The 20070-nt window shown below is 55.1% G+C and overlaps 1 protein-coding gene across 4 annotated transcripts; it reads left to right on the top strand.

The window, feature by feature from the left end:
• Nucleotides 1-1980: 1980 nt before the first annotated feature.
• On the top strand, nucleotides 1981-20059 carry LOC112974424 (cullin-9-like). 4 transcript variants are annotated; one of them, XM_026083377.1, is made up of 24 exons: nucleotides 1981-2048; nucleotides 2740-2800; nucleotides 3973-4581; nucleotides 5420-5574; nucleotides 5964-6497; nucleotides 10880-11018; nucleotides 12506-12696; nucleotides 13207-13591; nucleotides 13834-13990; nucleotides 14354-14561; nucleotides 14661-14854; nucleotides 14989-15206; nucleotides 15353-15590; nucleotides 16011-16116; nucleotides 16421-16651; nucleotides 16826-16916; nucleotides 17002-17173; nucleotides 17389-17494; nucleotides 17916-18011; nucleotides 18106-18281; nucleotides 18483-18616; nucleotides 18694-18879; nucleotides 19154-19269; nucleotides 19810-20059. In XM_026083377.1, the coding sequence occupies exons 3-24, from the start codon at nucleotides 3987-3989 to the stop codon at nucleotides 20017-20019; spliced, it is 4638 nt and encodes a 1545-aa protein (XP_025939162.1). In that variant the 5' UTR covers nucleotides 1981-2048; nucleotides 2740-2800; nucleotides 3973-3986; the 3' UTR covers nucleotides 20020-20059. The 4 variants fall into 4 exon arrangements, with proteins under 4 accessions (XP_025939162.1, XP_025939154.1, XP_025939145.1 ...); XM_026083369.1 differs by having other exon boundaries at nucleotides 13834-14026; nucleotides 16424-16651; nucleotides 19810-20058; XM_026083360.1 differs by having other exon boundaries at nucleotides 13834-14026; nucleotides 19810-20058.
• The last annotated feature ends 11 nt before the right edge of the window (nucleotides 20060-20070 follow it).

Below are 20070 nucleotides of genomic sequence, written 5' to 3'. Positions count from 1 at the left end.
CATTCATCAGTGCTGTTGGGCCACCAGTATCCCAGCTAATAACATAACTATTAGCCCTGTGCAGTGCCAGGTCCTGGACCAGGTATCATGATTTTTTGTATGATGTAAGGAAGGCTTAGCACATATCCCAGTGTAGCAGAACAAGAAAGGATTGTATGGAAGGTGGTCAGGAGTAAAACACAGCTGAAATGACTCTCCCTGTCAAAAGGGGAAGGTTCTTCGCTTCCGCATTTCACTGCAATAAGCCTGCCCCATGCTCGGCATTCCTACGTGGCTGTTTGCTATGCTTCAGCACCACAAAACCAACATCAGCACAAGTAACTCCACTCTACTTGTACACAGGGGTCCGTGCATGCCATACAATACTCCCAACACAGGGCAAGATACCACAGACATAGCCTTTATTTTTAGGATGACACTAAGCTCAGTATGAAAACCATCAGGCCAAGACCATTCACACTGAAGCAGGGCACACAAATACCCACTTAAAAGGTTTTGGCAGCACAGACAAGACCCCTGTGCCCTCTCTGGCCACTGCCAGTGATCCTTGATGATGGGTTTTAGCTATGGGATGTTGCCTTTTGATGTTAACATCTGGGTGCCAGGTTGCATTTCCCACTGTAGAGCATTATCACCACCTCACGTTTGGGACATTAAACACAGCAATGTTGCAGGTGCAGTACATTGTATTTTTAAAAATAATTGCTCATCTTTATTGTAAACTATGGAAAATGCCTAATCACTTGTGTTAGTACTGGTGTAGAAACGAGCTTGGATATTTACATGGACTTGCTCTGGGATCAAATGAGAAAGCAGACTCTTACCTGTTTAGTCTTTAATTTTAATGTTTATTTGTAATCAAAACAAATGTTAATAGACAAGATGGACAGAAACCTGTGCCTACTGGATTTGTAGGTGACTGCACCTACAAATCCCATCAATGAAGGGAAATATGGGCAAAGGATAAAAATTTAATTTATGATGTGGGTGTTATAGCTCAGAAAAAAAACCCAAACAAGAAAAGAACTAGAAATCAGTCAAAAGTGTATGCAGAGGGGTTCAAGTGCCTCCAAATGCCTGTCTAGCAACCGTGAGACTAGGCCACTTCCAAACCAAAAGCTGATGAGAGCTCAGTTCCTGGTGAAGTAAGCCAAATAAGGTGCACTGAGGGAATGAGCGTTTGGTTACTCCAGAACCCCAGCCCTGACATCAGACTGGCCATCTGCAACCTTGGTCAACACCGAGCCTGTGATAATGTTCATGCTGACGTGGCATGATGACTTTCAGCCTTGCTATCCACCCTGCAACAGCCTTTAACAGAATTTAGCAGCCACTGGACCAACCACACCAACGTGGCGTAATGCGACATCTTGAGCTCTTCCAGCTGCGCTCTTCCGCAGTTCTTCATCTTTGCTAGTTACTATTTGGGATAACCAGGGAATATCATGTTTTTTCTCTGTCCCTCACACCTGTTCCAGGTGTGCAGATAGCACAGCAGAGCAGGAGCCCTATGACGGGTGACACATGAGCGGAGCCCATGACAAATAAACTCTCCAGGCCTCGAAGCAGCACAGCGGCGCAGGCACAGCAGAGGCCTGGCCGCAGGGTCCCCTGTGACAGGGGCGGCCGCTGAACCTCAGCACCTGCCTGGGGGCTGTGGCCAGGCCCGCCCGGGCAAGGGGTCACACCCCAGGGCCTGCGGAGCCGCTGGGGCCGGCCGCGCTGCGCGGAACCCCGCGGAGGCGCGGGGCAGGGAAGGGGCGCTGACCGAGGGAAGGTTTTCGAAGGCGGGAGACGCTGCGCGCCCCCTCCCCCTCTGCCCGGCGCCGCGCTCCAGGAGGGCGACAGCAGAGCGCAGGCGCGGGCGCACGTGGAGGGTCCGCGCGCGCCCCGCCCCGCCCCGCCCGGGCGGGGAGTGCGCAGGCGCACTCCTGCGAGGTTGCCTGGACCTCGCCGCTACCCGTAGCGGCTGCGGTTTGCGCGGCCGTGCGCGGCGGCGACCCGGAAGTGGGGAGCTGCGGCGGCGGCGGCAGAGCGACGATAGGCAGGTACGACCGTCCGACCGACCGGTGCAGGTCGCGGTTCAGCTTCCCGTCCCTTCCCTTCGCGGTGGGGCAGGGAGCGGGCCGGGGTCCGTCTCGGCGCCGCTTCCCGTCCCCCTTGACAGAGGCGGCCGCGGGCCTCGGCCGCGTCGTCATCTCGAGCCGTTAACGGTGGGGGAGGAGAGGCGAGGCGGTACTTCGGGGCGTCCCGCGTGGACCGCGGTGTGACGGGGAGCCCCCTTTCCCCCGCGCCGGGTGTATATTTTAATGCATATATATAAGCATCCTAAGCATTGCTTAGCTGTGTGTTGTCCTAGCAAAGCTCCAGTGTGTCGTGCTTGTCATACACGTTACAGGCACTTATTCGGGTGCCCTAAATCCAAATTCTTCTCTCCCCAGCTACAAATTCTTCTGGGTCCTTTTGGATAGCCGTGTTGTAAAGAGGTTGTTCATCGTCATGCTAAATGCTAAGATGTAGAGACTGTGTGAAGCAAGTCTTCTTCTCAAGCAGAATAATGTTTCATACCGATTTCGACTTTTGTTTTACTGGATTTTTTATTTTAAGTGAACTTCTTAGAGTAGAGAATGCCTTTGTGTGCTATCCAGCACAGCCAGGGAAAACAGCTGTTTGGCTTATGGCAGAGCATCTAAACATTGTTGCAAAGCACAGGAGAATAACTTGAGCCTTCCCTTACAGGGAGGCTGCAAGAAGATCCCAGCTGTGCTCTCTGCTGACTCCAAAGAAGACACAATTCAAGGTAAGTATGAATCTCCAGGGAGTTCAGGCTTTCTGCTTGCCCTGGGAAACCTCTTTGAGTGTGCCTAGCATCATCTTTGGTTGGAGTCTCCTTTTCACTTGTGCATGGATAGACAATTTCCTACATGGAATAACTTTTTTTTTTTAAATGGACTTTTATTACCCTCAGCTGAACAGCAGATCGCTTCATTGCTTCTCTTGCCTATGTGTGTAAGTGACCACGAGAAGGCCTGTTTGTGTATCTCCATTCCTATCTGCGTGGGCTCTTCTGGGAAACTACTTCTCTTATCAGACTCTGATCTGGCATGCTGTGTAGTTATGAAGTCGATCTGTTATGTGCAGTACTGTCTGCACTTGGCCAGCTAACTGCTGGCACCCAGTCTTGGACAACAAGTTATTTCAAACTTGTCTTTGCTTAAATGAAGCAGAGAAGTGTCATGGCTTCTTCTCTGTAGCCCCAAGATGCATAGCACAATCAGGCAACAGAGTGACAGCTCCTCATTTTGATGAATTTGCCTGTTGACTAAACTTTTTAAAGGCAAAGAATATTTGAGAGGAATCCAGGAAAGAAATATCTGAGTGACTTTTAGATAGTGATGTGATTTGATGGATATGAGCTAGACCTGAGAAATTGCTAGTTATTTTCTTCACGGGCTGGTGACTCATGTTGGGTTCTACAGCTTTGCAGTGAGAGGGAGTCTTTGTCTGAACCTTTGAGCCCTAGGAGACTTTGCAGTCTGAATGTTAAATGTGAATGTTAAATAGTGGGAGAGAAAAGAGAAGTTAGAAAGCAGTGACTTGCGCAGGGTTGTGTCACAGTCAGTGGCAGAGATGTGAGCAGGACACCCAGTTTTTTGATCTTTATTTTCTGTCTTATGGAGGAGATTTGAATGGGCTTTTGTGCCTCTGGGGTTTCGCAGGGAGAGCCTATCTCTATGTGTGCCAGTAATGCTGGGCACAGGGTTTGTATCTGAAACACTTGTTCATTATTTCAGAGGGGGACACAAGCTCCTGTGAAGTGAGGTTTCCTTTGGGGCTTTATTCTGGGTGCAGGATCACAGGATCAAAGTATGTGCCTCAGCCATCTCTGTCAGCTGAGGCACTTGCTCACACTCCCCCTGGCATGATGCTTGGGGTTGAGAACCTGCTTCTCCTTCCCCTCTGTCTCTGCAGACACGTTTGCCGTCATGGTGAGTGAGAGGCGTAATGGCAACCTGCTTGTGCACCTGGGACCCAAGCTGCAGGCCTACCCGGAGGAGCTGCTGCGGCAGCGGCGAGGCCACGATGGCCACCCCGAGTACCTGATCCGGTGGAGCATCATCAGCTTGGAGGAGAGAGCAGCAGGCAGCAGTGGTGGCTCTTGTGCAGAAACCAAGCCGGAGAACATCCTGATGTGGATGTCGGCAGAAGAGGTCTGCGCCAGCTGCCCAGTGCTGCTGGGCAAGAGGAAGCTGGACGGGCGGTGGGCGAAAGAGGAGAAGGCGCCCAGCCCGTTCCCTGCCGATGTCACGCTGGACGAAGCGTCGCTGCTGGAGATGAAGGCTGACGTGAGGAGCCTGGTGCAGCGAGCTGTCCGGCAGATGGCCGGGACCGGGGCTCCCGAGTCCTCCATCCTCAACACCATCCACGTGCTGAGCGCATATGCCAGCATTGGCTCGCTGACGGGCGCCTTCAAGGAGACGGGAGCCCTCGACCTGCTGATGAAGATGCTGTGCCACAAGGAGAAGCAAATCCGCCGCAGTGCTGGCAAGATGCTGAGGGCTCTGGCTTCGCATGATGCAGGTGGGGGTGCTGCCATGTCAGTGGCCCTGAGAGGGTGCTGCCGGGCTGCTGAGCAGTGCCGGTCCTTTTGTAGGCCTGGGACGTCTAGGAAATGGAGCCTCTTGGGGCTGGTTGGCAAAAGGGGGAGAACGAGTGTGAGCTCTGCAAGTGGCTGCCTTGGGTGTAGTCGTCTGGGGTGCTCTAAGAGAAGGCGGGTTTGGGAGCTCTTTTCCCTGACGAGTTCCCGAGCTGGGATGCTGGTGAGCTGTTTGGAGGTGGCCCGCTGGTCCGAGGAGGGTGGCAGAGCGTCAGGATGTCTCTGCTGCACGGTGTCAACTGGAGAGGCTCTGGCCTGCTCTTGGCAGGGAGCCTCTCCTCAGGCCCTGGTGGGTGGGTAGGAGCAGGCTCAGCTGCTCCTCACGTGCTTTCCTTGTTTGAGAGGAGCTGGCCAGGCTCAGAAGTCCTTAACATGGCTTGGGTGCACCTGGAAGGAGCCTGCAGGCTAGTGGAGGTGGTGGTGTGTCCAGCAAGAGCTGTGTGGCTTTCCCTGCTGCAGTGCCAAAGCTCGTGGGGCAGACGGGGGACTGATGCAGGTTAAGACTGACTGTTTTTCTTCCCTGGGCCCCCGTTCTAGAGTCAGTTATTTGGAGTTGCTGTTTTGGGGGGAATCTCAGAGCTTTAGGGGTGGAAAAAATGCAGTTTTATTTAGCGGAGCCAATCCAGGTCAAAGGACAAAATGCGGTTCTAGATGACACTGAGCAGCAAAGCAAATTTTCTTGGTTGCCAAAGTCTGTCCACTGCAGCGGGGTGGTGTGAGGGGTGTCTCTGGGGACCTGAGGGGTTACTGTTGTTGCTGCAGGGAGCCGGGCCTATGTTCTGCTGTCCCTGAGCCAGCAGGATGGCATTGAGCAGCACATGGACTTTGACAGCCGCTACACCTTGCTGGAGCTGTTTGCTGAGACGATGTCCTCTGAAGAGTACTGCATGTCCTTTGAAGGGATTCACCTTCCCCAGGTAGCAGCAGGGCCTGTCAGGCCTGGCATGGGAGCCCCAGGCCCGAGGACTTTGGGGGGTCAGGAGGGGGAGAAAGTGTGTGCCGGGGATCTTGTCCTTCTTGCTGGGGACAGGAGAGGAAGGGAGGGTGGTTGGTGATGGGCAGCTGAGCAGGACTGGGTGTCAGGAGAGCTGGCCGAGGGTGTGGGCCTGGTGTGAGGCCAAGGGCTGGTGGAGAGCCCATGGGGAGCCTCATCTCTGAGCAGGGAGGAGGGGGTGGGCTGAGAGGGTTGCGCTGCTGCCCGCTGGTGCAAGGCCATCCCGGGAACCTGTCTGGGGACAAGCTAGTGTCTTGGAGTGAGCCAGAGTCGCTGTGGTGGCTGGGGATCTGACAGCTGTGCCTCTTGCAGATCCCTGGGAAGCTGCTGTTTGCCCTGGTGAAGCGCTACCTGTGTGTCACTTCTCTTGTGGACAAGCTCAGCAGTGGTGCGGAGCAGGGAGGGGAGCCGCAGGACTGCGCCGTGCCCAGCTCGCTCAGTGGGGAGAGGAGCCGTGCGAAGCAGGAGTTTGAGTTCAGCATGGCTATGGCAAACCTCATCTCGGAGCTGGTGCGCGTGATGGGCTGGGACCACAGGCACAAGCCGGAGCTGCTGTCCGTGCAGGGGACGCAGCCTCGCACCGCCCGCTCCATCTTCCAGCCCAAGGCCCCGGCCTGCCCTGCTGCTCCAGTCTCTGTGCTTGCTTCAAATCATGGTCCCCAGAAAAAGCAGGGTTGTGCCTTCCTGACCCCCTCGGACTTCTCCAGCCGCAGCAGCTACGTGGAGTATGTGCAGGCAAACCTAGTGCATGGCATGCGGGTGCGTATGCTGGAGGACTGTGGTGATGTGAGAGCTGGGGATGAAGGCGAGTTTTGCCAGAGCACTAATGGCACACATGCAGTGCAGGTAGGTTGCTGGTGGAGGTAGCCTGGCTAGGAAGGCAGAGGGCAGTAACGGGGGTGACTGTTCAGTGTTTTGCTAATCACGTCTTCGCGCTCTGGAAGTCAGACAGTAGATATAATTTCGACTCTGACTACATCAGTCCTGGCAAAGACGACACCTCTCAGAGCCAGAGAGTAGGATCCTGACATGAGCTGGTTTGGTTAGTCAAGTCTGTCCTGCTAAGATTGTTTAAGCCTCCAAAACAGGTGACTATATCCTACCTCCTAGCAGTAGTCCCTGGCCTGTATTCAATCTTGGGGGTGGTTTGGGAGGAGGCTAGCTCACAAGTAAGTAATGCAGCAAGAGGTGCTCTAGGGTCTTAATCCTTCGCATGTGAGTGGCAGTACTTATGCTGCTGTTCTTCTCACTAGTTTGGACACAGCCTACCCAGCTGCGTCTTTTGATCTGTGAGTAGGTGCCAGGGTCTGTTTCCCCCCTTGGAAATGTCCTTTGAAACATCAAAGTTCGCTTTGATTTTTTTTTTTTTGAATATTCAAGCAAAATACTCTTCTAGTTTTGGACCGTACATAGATTATTTTTCATTGCAGCCCCTCTCTATTGAGTAACTGCTATGTATTTTTTCTTGTTTTATTTAAGTGTCTGAAAAACTTTTTACGGTGTAGTGTCTTTTATAACCCAGTCTGTAAAGATTGCAAATTTCTGCTGATTCTCTATTTGTCCTTGTACTACTTGATCTCTAAGATAGAAATTTTTCTAAATTTGTTTTCTGTTTCTTACAAGCTCTTAGTTGCTCTTACTGTGAATGTAACTGAGCCCTTGAAAAGAGGATCTAGATCATTTCTTTACAAACTTTTTTCCTGTTACATGTGATACAAATTTCAGAGGATTTTTTTATACACTGTTGAACTAAAGTCTACTGCTGATTTCTAGTGCCTTTAGTCAAACAGGTCCTTGGGTTTCTCCTTTTGCTTTTATTTTTCTATTTAATTAAGCTGAATCAACTTGCAGTTGCTCCACTCAGGCTTATTTTCAATAGTAGAGCTTTCTGTAAGGCTTTCACTACTGACAAAACGAGATCTAAGTGGTAATAAATAGTCATTGAAGAAGTTTGTTGGCAGTTTTTACACCAATTAGTAGTGTTTGCCCTCTAGTCTGTCTAGGAAGTTAACTGCTTGCGATGATGCAGTCTTTGGGACCTTCATCTTTACCTGTTTCCCTGTGTTCCCTGTGTTTGTATCTATGTATGTGTCTCTAGTAGCCTCTCAGAGTTAAGTCAGAACTTTTAAGTCTAGTCATTCAAGGAGTTTTCTTTCCATGGAGAGATGCCAGGAATCAGACATCTCAAAATCATCTTTGTAATGTCATCTCTTGATCATCTTTGTTTTTCTGGACATTTGCTATCACTCTCTCTTTGAAAGGAAACTTGATTTTTGTCTCCACTCTTAGGATCTTTCCAGTCTCATGTGTTACACTTGCTTTGTATTGACAGCTTATCTGCTAGGAACCAGCTTTTCCTAGTGAGTCCTAGTTACAAGAACTGCTTCGCCCTGGTCTCAGTTAAAGTTTTCAACCTTTTCTTTTGGATTTATTCTGCTTTTGTGGCTCATCCTTCTTGAGGCTTGCTGTCAGTCTCCTGTGTGCAAAGACATATGTTTAGATGCATTTTTCATTTCTCCTTGCAGCCAGTCCATGAGAGTCTGTCTTATGTCTCCTCTCTTCTTGCCTTTGTTCTCCGTTTTCTCTTGCTTTCTTTGCCTCTCCACACAGATGCAAGGTTGTGCTGACCTTTACCATTGTCTCTGGCCCTTCAGCTCTATCTTTCTGTGACTTCTTTCAGTTGACAATTGGTGCATAACTAGTTTTGGTCAGGGATTCACTGAAGACTAACAGGTGTTGTGTGTACAGTTTAGCTCAATTTCCAGTTGGTGCTTTTTTTAAAAGTCTCTTGATATCTTACCTCTTTAGCTCTCCAGCATTTTGGAGTCCTGGTAGCATTGGTGTAACTCCAAAGAGAGCTCAGTGGAGCAGCAACATGTATTTTTTTTCTGCCATGTTTTTAAAGTTAAACATTTTTAAACATTGGTATGTTGTTACTGGGTTCTCTTTCTGCTTAGATGCTGTTTTCTTCTTCAGAGAGCCTAGATACCAGCCTTTCTGTCCTTGTCCTCCATCCTTCTAGGAAAGAACTCTGCCTCTGTCCTTCATAAGGACTATAGGTAGTAGGCACATGAGATGCCTTCACTGCTTGCACACGCAGCCACTAGGGAAAAGGAGCATCTCTTGGTGCCGCAGAGAATTTTGTCAATGATACCTTAATGGTGGCATAGTGTGGTCACACCTCCAGGCTAACAGACCTACTACGGTTGAAGAGGAAGAAAGTCTCATGGTATGGAGGATATTAGACTAGTGAAGTAGAAAGAAATGATCCCATGGACGGATCTTACTTGCCAGGTGATGGTGATCTAGTACCAAGGAGATCCCTTCAGGAGTAGAGATTCCAGTGGGCAGAAAGAGGCAGAATGTGTTAGATATAAGAAGAGCTGGATTTGCAGCATCAGAGACCATTGGGGTGACTTGTCTGCTAGACAAGGTGGGATGTCGCAAGGTGTCTGGCTAGGTATCTAAGAGGTGCTGGAGAGGAAGCAGTAGTTGTGGCACATGTAAAGACTGCAAGAGACTCTAAATCTTGAAGTTGTTAGGTAAGAGGATAGATGTCAGTGCTCTGCAGGCTTGAGAAGGAGGTGGAGGTGCAAAATTTCAACAGGTTGCTGTGAAAATGGTGTAAGGTGGAAGAGTTTACATTCTTTAGGAAATGGGGTACTTTTAGATAGGAGGAGGTGATTCAGAAGGGACTGGCTTTACTCAAACTAAACTGGAACCAGACTGCTGAGCCTAAATGTCAAGGAAGATCTCAGAGAGCTTTTAAACTCCACAGGGAGGGAGAAATGAAAGAGGTGGAAGGACTACTGGTCCAGAACAATTTATCCTCTAGGGATAAAGGCATAAAATTGCATCAGAGGTGAAAAAGACAACAGAAGCTGGCAATTCAGAAAATAAGATGGGGGACTAAAATGTCTGACTTCAATAAAGGATGTCCAAAACACGGTTGAAGGATAATTCATCAACTGGGCTTTGTGTAACACTAGGATATTTGTGCTAGGCCTGCGACAGCACAGGTTGATGTGGGAGAGGAGCTAGATAAGACAGATAGATGAACCCTTTCAGCTAGTAAGACAGAAATCCTAAGAATTGAAAGGCCAGACATGAAGCATAATGTTTGGGTCTTTCATCAACTGTTTGAGCAAGGTGCGATGGTGCGGGACATGCTGAGGGAAGTTGGCAAAGCTGCCAGGGCAGGAAACCTGAAGACTCTTCAGTTACCTCCCTGTGGGTTGCAGAAGTGTCACATGGAGTTGGGAAGTCATGACTAAATATAGACACACTGTAAATATCTGCCTTGTGGAGAGGCAATGCTGTGCTGGTTCTGAGCAAAGTGCAGGACTGGGATCCATCCCTTATTCTTGGAAAGCTGCTCTTGGCGGGGACTGCAGTATATTTTGTTTCCATGTTCTTAAATAAATAATGAAAGCCAAGAAATCACTACAGTTGTTCATCTTTTGGGATTAAATGAAAGTGCTTGAAGTCTCCTTTATAAAACAGACTGCTAAGAGAGTTAAATAAAAGGGCCTACTTTAAGCATACTCTGTGGAGACCCAAAGCAAGCATTTCACATTTATCAAAAAAAGATTTATACCAAGAAAAACCTGGATGGAAAAAACAGGATAGGAAAGTAATTAGGAATAAGAGAGAGCATCCTCCAAAAAATTGAAGTTGTTTCTAAATGGGAAAGAGAAAAGAAACTTAACTCCAGAAGATTAAATGTAAAACCACAATATAGGAAGTCAAAAAGGATTTTGAGAAGCTGGTTGGAAAGCACAGGAAACAATTATCTTCTTTGAGACATGCAAGTCAAGAGCAGGAAACCTGTCCAAGAGGTTGGTGAATGACCAGGGTATAAAAGTATGACCAAGAGAAGATGAAGTTGGAGAAGGAAAAAAAATGTTTTCTTTATGTTCACCAGCAGGTTTGTGTCTAGGATTTTTGCCTCACCTACTGCTACTGTCCTAGAAGAGGTCTGCAATGGTTGCATGCAAAATTTGTGATTCTTTTTATATAGAGAGATCCAGGTATGATCAGGGGAACAGGTTAAAGACAGTAAGCTTAAAAAACAGATAACATATGCGTTGAAATCTGTATGTGAATTAGGCTGTCTTGTACTTGAAGAGTGCTTTCTGTTTCCGTGCATTTGGGAAAGAGGAAGACAAATACAACATGAAGATTGAGTGAGTGGCAAATCTAATCACCTAGATCTGTTTCACCCACAGGTTTTATGGCAGTCAACAGGTCGGACCTACTGGGTACGTTGGCACATGTTGGAGATTATTGGCTTTGGAGATCAGCGGGAAGAGCCTGCTGGTCAGGAAAAAGTATATAGTCTGATAGAGAGCTTTAATCTAGACACAGGTGAGGTTATGTGCTGCATGCGTGTGGCTGTATCATCTCTTTCTGACTCTGCTATGGCATATTTTTGAGTGGCAAACCTTAAAAGGCTGGGCAAATTTTCATTTAGTGGGTTGGATTTAGAAAGTTTTATCAGCTTTTAGTTTGTATGACAGGGTAGAGCTGGTTAAGCAATCATATGGCTTGTGGCTGCATGGGGCTGTTTTTGAATCCTGGACTTCTGTCATGATATAATAAAAGGATAAAATTTGATTTATACTGAGACTATCAAAAATGTAAGTTAGAATTGACTGAACAAACTGCCAAAATCAGAAACGTAGAGTCTCTCTGAGACGAAGTTGCCTTGTAGACCCTCAGGTCCCCTTATACGAGTCATGTGTTTTGGTTTTTTTTAAAAAGGATTTTGTTTAACTTCATGCCTCTGTCTGGGAGGAGTTGAGCATGAAATGTTCCGTCTTCATAAGACAGCTACAGAATCTCCAGGAAGTGGGATCCTTTCACATTGCCCTCGTACAGGGCAGCCAAAAATGGGAAAATCCAGACTTCAGATACCCTATCTTGTTCATTATCTGATGTGACTCTGGCTGGGGAACCTGATCAACTAACAATTTCATCAAGCCCCTGATCTTGTAGGACTAGTGCATCTTTTGGAGAGGCGAGGGTTTGGATTAAACTGCTGCAAGGGACAGAATATACATGGGATTAGCAGCTAATTATCCACTTTAAAGATATTCTTATTGCCAGTTGAAAAGATCCATTATTGGTTTCTACCCTTAGTAAATAAAATCTTAACTGCACCTCAGTGTGTGTTGGCTAGATTAAGTGAGTTTGGTTAGACTTTGGCTTTTGTCTTTGCTCTGATTTTGGCAGGAACACGGAGTTTATTTCACTTTTGTGTAAAACTGTTTCCAATCATCATATCCCAAATAGAAATCAAATTGAAAAATTAGGTGCTTCCTGCTTTGGATCTTGACACTTGGATAAATTATCTCATGTTGGCTGACTGTCAGTAATCAGCCATGTATGTAGTTGCTCTTGGCGGACATGGGCCTCTTGGAGCAAGTCTGACCCTCTTCTCTTGAGTCCTGAAGCAGTGCGTCTCCCAGCTTGCATTTGCAGAGAGCCTCAAGCTGTTGCTTGGCAGATATCAGCAAGTGTTGATTGAGCTCCTGCTCCTAAATTATCCAATGAAAACTTAAATAATGAATTTTATCTTCTCTTTACTGTTTTGGGGTGCATTAGCTAAAAGGAGCTTGGTAGCTCTGCAGTTTCCTTTGCTTTTGCCTATGAGTACTTGCCCTGTTTGCCAGCAGGTGGCGTTAGGAAAAGAGTGAAGCTGCTGGCAAAATTAATTTCCTATCAACCCACTCCCTCAGAAGTTGTGATGAGCTTTTTTTACCCAGGAAAAAGGGATCTGTGGCTGAGGACAGTTCTGCTGAGGGGGAATTGGTGGAGCTGACAGCGCTCTCCCTCACTTTGGTCTCCTGCAGTTGCGCAGCCACTCTTCTCCAAGCCCTCTGGGGGACTCTACTCCCTGCCTTACCTCGGCGAGCAGCCAAGTGACCCCGCAGAGACCCTGAGCCGTGCCGAGTGGTGGGAGCTGCTCTTCTTTGTGAGGAAGCTGGAAGTGCAGGAGCAGGATGAGCTCACCCGCCTCGTCCAGCAAGAGCAGGCAGAGCAGGTACGGGACAGAGACCGCAGAGCGGGGAGACGGGAGGGAAGGAGCAAGGGAGGGTGTTAGGGAAGTGACGGGGATGCGAGCAGGAGTCTGCAGGCGTGTGCTGTGCAGGCAGACCGCGAGCAGGGGGGAAATGGGCCTGAACTAGGAAAGCGAGTGGGGGATGCCCAAAGCATGGAGAGATGGGCACAGCAAAGGGGTAAGGACAGAGGAGAGGAAACATAGTCTCTGTCTCTGCCAACACCAGAGAAATGGCAGTGTCCAGCGAGGTTGGGGCACGCGAGGGGGAACCATGGGGCGATTCTGCTGGTGGCTGTTGGGTGGTGAGTGCAGGCGGAAGGGCTGGGCTGGTGCTAGTTGTGTTGGGGCTGGGACTGGGGGAGGTTGGGGCTGGGGAAGGGTCCTTTTGTGTCCAGCTTGTGCAGCCTTGCCATCTGGTTTGGCCCTGGCCATTGCAGCGGGTGTGGGGTCCGCAGTGGGTCCATGAGGGTTAACTTGTTCCCATGTGCCCAGCTGTCGGAGCTGGATGAAGAAGGCCTGATCCAGCTGTCGGTGTCTGTGGAGCTGGCCCAGAAAGTGCTGCAGGTGTTGGAGAAGCGGTGCCAGGGCAGCACTCTGAGCGACCTCCGTGGCTCCCACGTCTATGCCAAGTACTTCCTCGGCAGGGGGGCTGAGCAGGATGGCGGGGGGAGCACCGTGGTGTCCTCGGAGGATGCCGGCTGCAGGAACAGCAGTCCTGAAGCTGTGGTGGCCGAGGCGGCAGAGGAAGACCTTCCTGCAGTGGTGCTGCCACCTCGCGCCCCTGCCACAGTGGAGAAGTCAGATTCCCAGCTGTTCAGCGAGCTCCTCCAGAGGGAAGGGCTGCTTTTCCCAGAGGTGACGGAGGAGCAAAGCAAATGTAAGCGCCTGCTGCAGGCTGGGCTGGCCCTGGGGCACACGTGGTGCTGGAGCGCCCTGTCTGCCAGGTGGCTCCATTGCCCCAGTGGAGGGGGGCTGTGGGCTGGGTGCTGGAGGCCGGTCACCCGGAGGTGGCCTGGGGAGGGGCAGGCCTGTGGGACCTGGGGCTGGGGGTGGTGGCAGGCACTGGCGGTGTCGCTGCTGCGCTGACGCCTGCGTCTCTGCCTCTCACCCGCCTCCCAGTGTTTGGCATCTCCAAGGGGGCCAGCAAGAGGGGCTCGCTGGTGAAGATTGTGGATGTGGTGGATGTGATGCAGAGGAGCAGCTCCGAGGTGGGCCTGCGCTTAGCGGGGCTCAAGCACATCCTGAAGATCCTGGAGGAGGAGGCTGGGCTTGAGCGGCAAGTTGGCAAAGCCCAGGGTGGGCTGGGGACCAGGTGTGTGGCGTGAACTGTGGGGGTGGTGCCCGGCCGGGGCTGGCAGGCTCCTCCTGCTGGCTGGAGAGGGGCTGTGTCCCCAGGGAGGGGACCAGTGGCAGAGTTGGGAGCGTGGGGAGGTGGAAGCGGAGGTGTGAAGGCAGGTATGTCGCAGCATGGGCGCCAACAAGGGAGGTGGATGCCGCGTCTGTGTGGCCCAGCCAGGTTCCTTCCTGGGGCTGACCTAAGTGTGGTAGAGGCGCACGGGCAGGGAGGAGGTAGCTGGCAGGGCCTGGGGTGCCCGTGGCAGTGCCGGAGGCCCCTGCTGAGGTGCCCTTCCCCGTGCAGGGAGAAGGTGGTGAAGATGGCAGTGGAGCTGCTGAGCACCGAGGTGGCGGAGAAGGCGCTGGTGGTGCTGACGCTGCGGCTGCTCGCCGTGCTCATGGTCAAGTATGACTGGCGCGTGCCGTTCGCCACGGAAGGTGGTGTGCGGGCTGTGCTGGCCTGCATGCAGCAGCACGCTGCCTCCACCGTGGTGCAGCAGGCCGGCCTGGCGGTGAGTGCGATGGAGGGGCTGTCGTGGGCGGGAGGGCCAGGGCAGAGGCTTGCCCTGGGTGCTGCCCACTGCCCTTGTGACGTGCTGGTTGCCTTGCAGGCCCTGAAGGTGTTGGTGGGAGCTGGGAGCGGCGAGGCGGGAGGTGCCAGTGGGAAGCCCTCGCCCCTGAACCATGCCGACGCGCAGATGATGCGGGAGATCTTTGCCAGCATCGGCTCTGCCTCCAGCGAGGGCTCAGCGAGCCTGCTGAGCGCCATCCCTGCTGCCATGAGCACCATGCAGAGGGTTGCAGGGTAGGGGCAGAGTGAGGCCGGAGGCTGGTGCTGGAGGTGCGGGGGTGGCTGAGCGGGGAAGGCAGGCAGCTCCTGGGTGCAGGGGAGGCTTCGCGCACGAGGAGGAAGGTGCTGACATCACTCTGTCTCCCCAGGGGCTCCTCGGGTGTGCGGAACGGCTTGCTGGTGGTGAACATGCTGATCGACAGCCACCGGGGCCTGGCGGAGCAGCTGGTGAGCTGTGATCTCCCCGCGGTGCTGCGGAGCTGCTGGTGGGACGGGCAGAGCACAGGCTGCCCCAACAAGACGCTAGCCCTGAGCGTGATCCACCGCCTGGTGGAGCACGAGGTGCCCGTGAGCCTGGAGATGGCAGGTACCGTGTGACCTGCGCCGCTGGCCGTGCCGTGGCGCTGCAGGTGCAGAGGGCAGGGCTGGTGGTGCTGCCTGGGGAAAGGGCCCTGCCAGCACCTCCGCAGCGAGCGCTGGGGCTGGCCCCACGTGTTGTCCCTGCCGTGGCAGGTGCCGAGGCCCCGCTGGACCTGGGGGACGTGGACGTGCGGACGCTGGTGGGCAGCCTGTGGGAGGGCGGTCTCTCCAGGGAGGCGGTGGTGGCCCTGGAGCGGCACCTCTGCGGCAAGGGCACCATCCCCTCTGGCGAGGCGGCCCAGCTGCTGCAGGACCGCGAGTGCTTCGTGCTGCTGCTGCGCAGCTTCAAGCTGCTAGGGGCAGAGAAGGCTGCAAGCCTGAGCGTCCTCAGGTGGGTCTGGAGGTGGCTCTGCATGGCCGGTGAGGATGTCCTGGGAGTCCGGGGGCTCTGCAGCACGTGCTGGTGGGGGTTTTGGGGGGTGTGCAGCGATGCCAGGGGCATGTTTGTGGGTGCCAGTGAGGATGTCGTGGGGCACCGATGGTGGCCTGGGGCACTGCAGCACAAGTGCGAGTGGTGATTGGGGTGCAGGGGCAGGTGGGGGCGCCGGGGCATGTGTGTGGATGCTGGCAGGGACATTTGTGGGCACCGCAGCATGCATGTGAGTGCTGGTGGGGTGTCGTGGGTGCCTGAGGGAGCCCTGGCTCCCAGCCCCTGTGGGGTGCAAGCCTTCTAGGTGGAGGAGGGAAATGGGTCCGCCTCTGGCATGCAGTCTGTGCACTGCAGCCTTAGTGGACCTCCTCCCTCACTTAGGATCCTGCACAAGTTTCTGGACGGTTACCGGGAGGACCTGCTGCCCTGGCACGAGTGTGTTGAACCCTGTTTGTCCTCCATGAGCGCCCACAGCAATGATCAGGAGGTGAGGGGGCCCTGGGCTCCCAGCAGGCAGGGAGGGCTTTGCTGGCTGTGCAGTGGACTGGGGCTGTCTGTCTGCCTGCATCAGCCCCTGCCTTGCCGTGGCAGACCCACTGGGAGAGGTGGGAGGTGGCTGTTGTGGCCGTGGCTGCGTCCCTCTGGCTGGGTGGCCGGTGTTGTGCCTGACTTGGCTCTCGCAGGTGCTGTTGTGGTGTCGGGGGCAGAGGGGATGAAGCGCTGCAGCACAGCACTGCTGGGTCCTTGCGGGTTCCTGGCGCCAGCCCAGCCGCTCACAGCCCCTTCCTCAGCAGGTGGTACAAGAGGTCGTTCGCTTCCTGCACCGCCTGGCCACTGCCAGCAAGGACTGCGCGGTGGTGATGTGCCGCGTGGGCACCCACGAGGCTTTGGGCAAAGCCCTGGACAAGCACAGTGCGGCTCTGCCCTTGGCGCCAGCCCTGCGTGACCTGGTGAGCGACTGCGAGAAGTACGCCAGCCTCTACAGGAAGCTGACGACCAGCATCTTGGCTGGCTGCATCCAGGTGGGCCTGGGGAGAGCGGGGAGGCCTGGCTGTGCTGGGGGGCTGGGGCTTGGGGCCATCTGGCCGTCCCGGGCACAGAGGGGCAGCCGCCTGCCCCTGCCTGCCACTGCCCTGCAGCAGGCAAGGGGAGGAGGGCCTTGGGTCCCCAGTAATGGCCTGTCCCCTGTCGCCCAGCTGGTGCTGGGGCAGATTGAGGAGCACCGCCGGAGCCACCAGCCCATCAGCATCCCCTTTTTCGATGTCTTTCTGCGCAACCTGTGCCGAGGTGAGTGTGGGGAGTGGGAGAGGGGTCCCCTGCACCTGGTCCGTGATGGTCTGGCAGCTGGAGGCTCTGTGGCCTCTCCCCCCAGGCTCCAGCGTGGAGGTGAAGGAGGACAAGTGTTGGGAGAAGGTTCAGGTCTCCTCCAATCCGCACCGCGCCAGCAAGCTCACGGACAGGAACCCCAAGACCTACTGGGAGTCGAACGGCAGCACTGGCTCCCACTCCATCACTGTCTACATGCAGTGTGGCGTGGTGATCAGGTGGGGCTGGGCTTGGAGGGCTGGGGGCACCCTGGGGCAGGGAAGGCCAGAGGCTGCATGGGGGTCCTGCGTGAGCCCTGCCGCAGTGGCGATGAGGGGTGCTGGACATGGGGAGTGGCCCGTGGGGCCAGCAGGAGCCAGGGCGTGGGGGTGAGGGGCTGTAGGGGCAGGGCTGATGGGCTGCGCCTGGCAGTGATGCAGCTGCCCCACTGCAGGGAGATGAGCATGCTGGTGGCCAGCGAGGACTCCAGTTACATGCCAGCCCGTGTGGTGGTGCTGGGAGGAGACAGCCCTGCTAACATCAACACTGTGCTCAATGCGGTGAGTATGGCTTGTGCTCCTTGGGCCGTGGCTGCTCCGTGGGAGCTGCTGGCTGGGAGCCTGCTGCGCCCTGCGAGGGTCTCCCACCGGGGTGCTGGGAGGTGAACGGCTATCGGGGCGCCTCGCCCAGAGGCTGGGATGGCAGGAGCTGTGCTGGGGGAGCCTTCTGCTGGTTGGAGGCTGAAGGTGCTTTGGGACGTGGCTGCGAGGAGCCCTGTGTCGCAGTCTGCAGCAGTCGGGTGTGCTGGGGCTGAGAGCCAAGAGTGCAGAGCTGTGTGTGGGGGTGCCCTGTGGCTGTGCAGAGTGCCAGGGCCAGTGGGGGTGACAGAGGCTGTGGCCTTGCGTGGAGGGTGGGCGGGGGAGTGTGCACGCGGCTTGCGCTGGCTGCCGGGCGTGCTGAGGGCTTGCTGTCTGCCTGCAGGTGACCATCCTGCCCTCAGACAGCAGAGTGATCCTGCTGGAGAACATGACCCGCTTCTGGCCCATCATCCAGATCCGCGTGAAGCGGTGCCAGCAGGTAGGGAAGTGGGGGGGAGCCAGCTGTGTGGGGCTGGCCTTGGGGCACCCCGCAGGGCCACATGTGAGGAGCTGAGGGTTGTGCTCTCCCCCAGGGCGGCATTGACACGCGTGTGCGTGGCATCGAGGTGCTGGGTCCCAAGCCCACTTTCTGGCCCGTCTTCAAGGAGCAGCTATGTCGGCGGACGTTCCTCTTCTGCACTGCCAGGGCTCATGCATGGTGCCAGGAGATTTGCCAGGACCGGGAGCGCCTGCTGCATCTCTTTGGCAGGTGAGGTCTCTCCTGGCAGCCCTGCCCTGTGCCTGGTGTGCTGAGGGCTGGGGGGATGGCACTGGCAGTCCCAGGGAGTCGTCCTGGCTGGCGCAGGGCAGGGCAGGAAGCGAGCAGTGTGCCCCGCCTCCTTGGCGGAGGTCCGCACTGGCAGTCCCCAGGTGCCTGGCCACGCTGTGCCCTGCCCGGTCCCTGTTGCAGGCTGAACCGGGCCCTGCAGCATGAGCAGGCCTTTGCCGACCGCTTCCTTCCCGATGACGAGGCGGCCCAGGCCCTGGGCAGGACGTACTGGGAGGCCTTGGTGAACCCCTTGGTGCAGAGTATCACCAGCCCAGGTACCCTGCGCTCGCCCGGGCCCCTCCCTGCCAAGCGCCAGCCCAAGGCATCCCACTCCGAGTCTCTGGCCTTGCAGACCCCAGTGGCATCAGCCCCCTGGCATGGCTGTTGAGCAAGTACCTGGAGAGTGTGGAGCTGCCCCGGCGTGCCATGAGCTGCAATGCTGTCTTCAGCTCCCGCGTGCGGCGCCTGACCCAGCTCCTGGTGCACGTGGACCCCAGCGGCGCAGAGCTGGAGGAGGCGAGAGCCCCTGGCAGAGCTGGTGAGCAAGGGGCTTCCCTCCTGTGGGGCCAGGGGGGCCATGGTCGAGACCGCCAGGCCTGGCTGCACTTGTGGGGCAGCCCCGGGAAGCTCCTGAGGCAGGGGAGGCAGCATATGCCAGCGGTCCGGAGCTGGGGGTGGCGTGTGGCCATACCCCCCAGTGGCTGTGCCTCCCATTCCCCATGCCCTTGCAGGGAGAGGGGGAGGCTGCTGGCGGTCAGTGTGCAGGGCCTGCCTGTGGAGCCCCGCTCACCCCTGGGCTTGTCCCCTGGCAGGTGGGAAGGACGGGAAGAACAAGGAGGTGCCAGCTGGGGCTGCAAAGGTGGCAGCGAAGAAGCCGAGTGGCCTGTGGGGCATCTCGCAGTGCTGGCGTGGTGTGGTGCAGCAGCAGGTAGGGCTAGGAGGGGCACCTGGGAGCCTGCACCGGGCGCAGGGCAGGCAGGGAGAGGAGCAGGGCTTGGCAGGGGCCCTGGGCACACAGGGAGGGCCCTGCGCTGTCCCTGGCTGCTGTGGGGGCTGGAGGAGTGTGGGGGCAGTCAGTCCTGTCACCCTTCCAGTTTGGGATCCCTCCGTTTGTACTAGGTTTGACTCTCCTGGCAGTTCCCAGCCCTCAGCCTGGCCCCGCAGTTGGGGCGATTCTGGAGGCTGGGACGGTAGGTGGCTGCTTATTTCTTGCTGGGCTGCAGCTGCATTTCTCTGTCCTGCTATGCACAGCCCTGGCTCAGCTCTCAGAGCTGTGCTCCTGCCCCTCCCCTCCGCAAGCTCTCAGTAGCCCATGGCACAACCAGGATTTGTAGCAAGGCTGCAGCCAGGCCGGCTGGAGCCTTGCATGGTTGGTGTGGGCAGAGTGAGGGCTGGGGCTGCGGGCAGTCAYACAGGCCGTGGAGATGGCCCTGCTCCAGGTTCACCCCTCTCACACCATGCTCTGCAGGTGCAGCGGTTCCTCGAGGCAGCATGGCAGGCGCCGGACGTCGTGGAGAGATACTGCAGGCTGTACCAGTGCCTGCGCAGCGCCACGGCGGAGCTCTTTGGGCAGCAGGCTGCCTTTGCGCTGGCCCTGGCACAGGGCTTTGCAGGGGCCTTGCTGCAGCTTTCCTTCCTGACTGCCCTGCACGTGAGTCTGAGGAGGGTCGGAGCGTGAGGTGCCAGCCTGGGGACCCTCCCGTTGCTGGGCTGGGTGCAGGCTGCAGCA

The sequence above is a fragment of the Apteryx rowi genome, unplaced genomic scaffold (assembly GCF_003343035.1).
Source record: "Apteryx rowi isolate R43461 unplaced genomic scaffold, aptRow1 scaffold_1179, whole genome shotgun sequence".
In the NCBI taxonomy this organism is placed as follows: Eukaryota; Metazoa; Chordata; class Aves; order Apterygiformes; family Apterygidae; genus Apteryx; species Apteryx rowi.
This window is presented reverse-complemented; position numbering and strand designations above follow the sequence as displayed.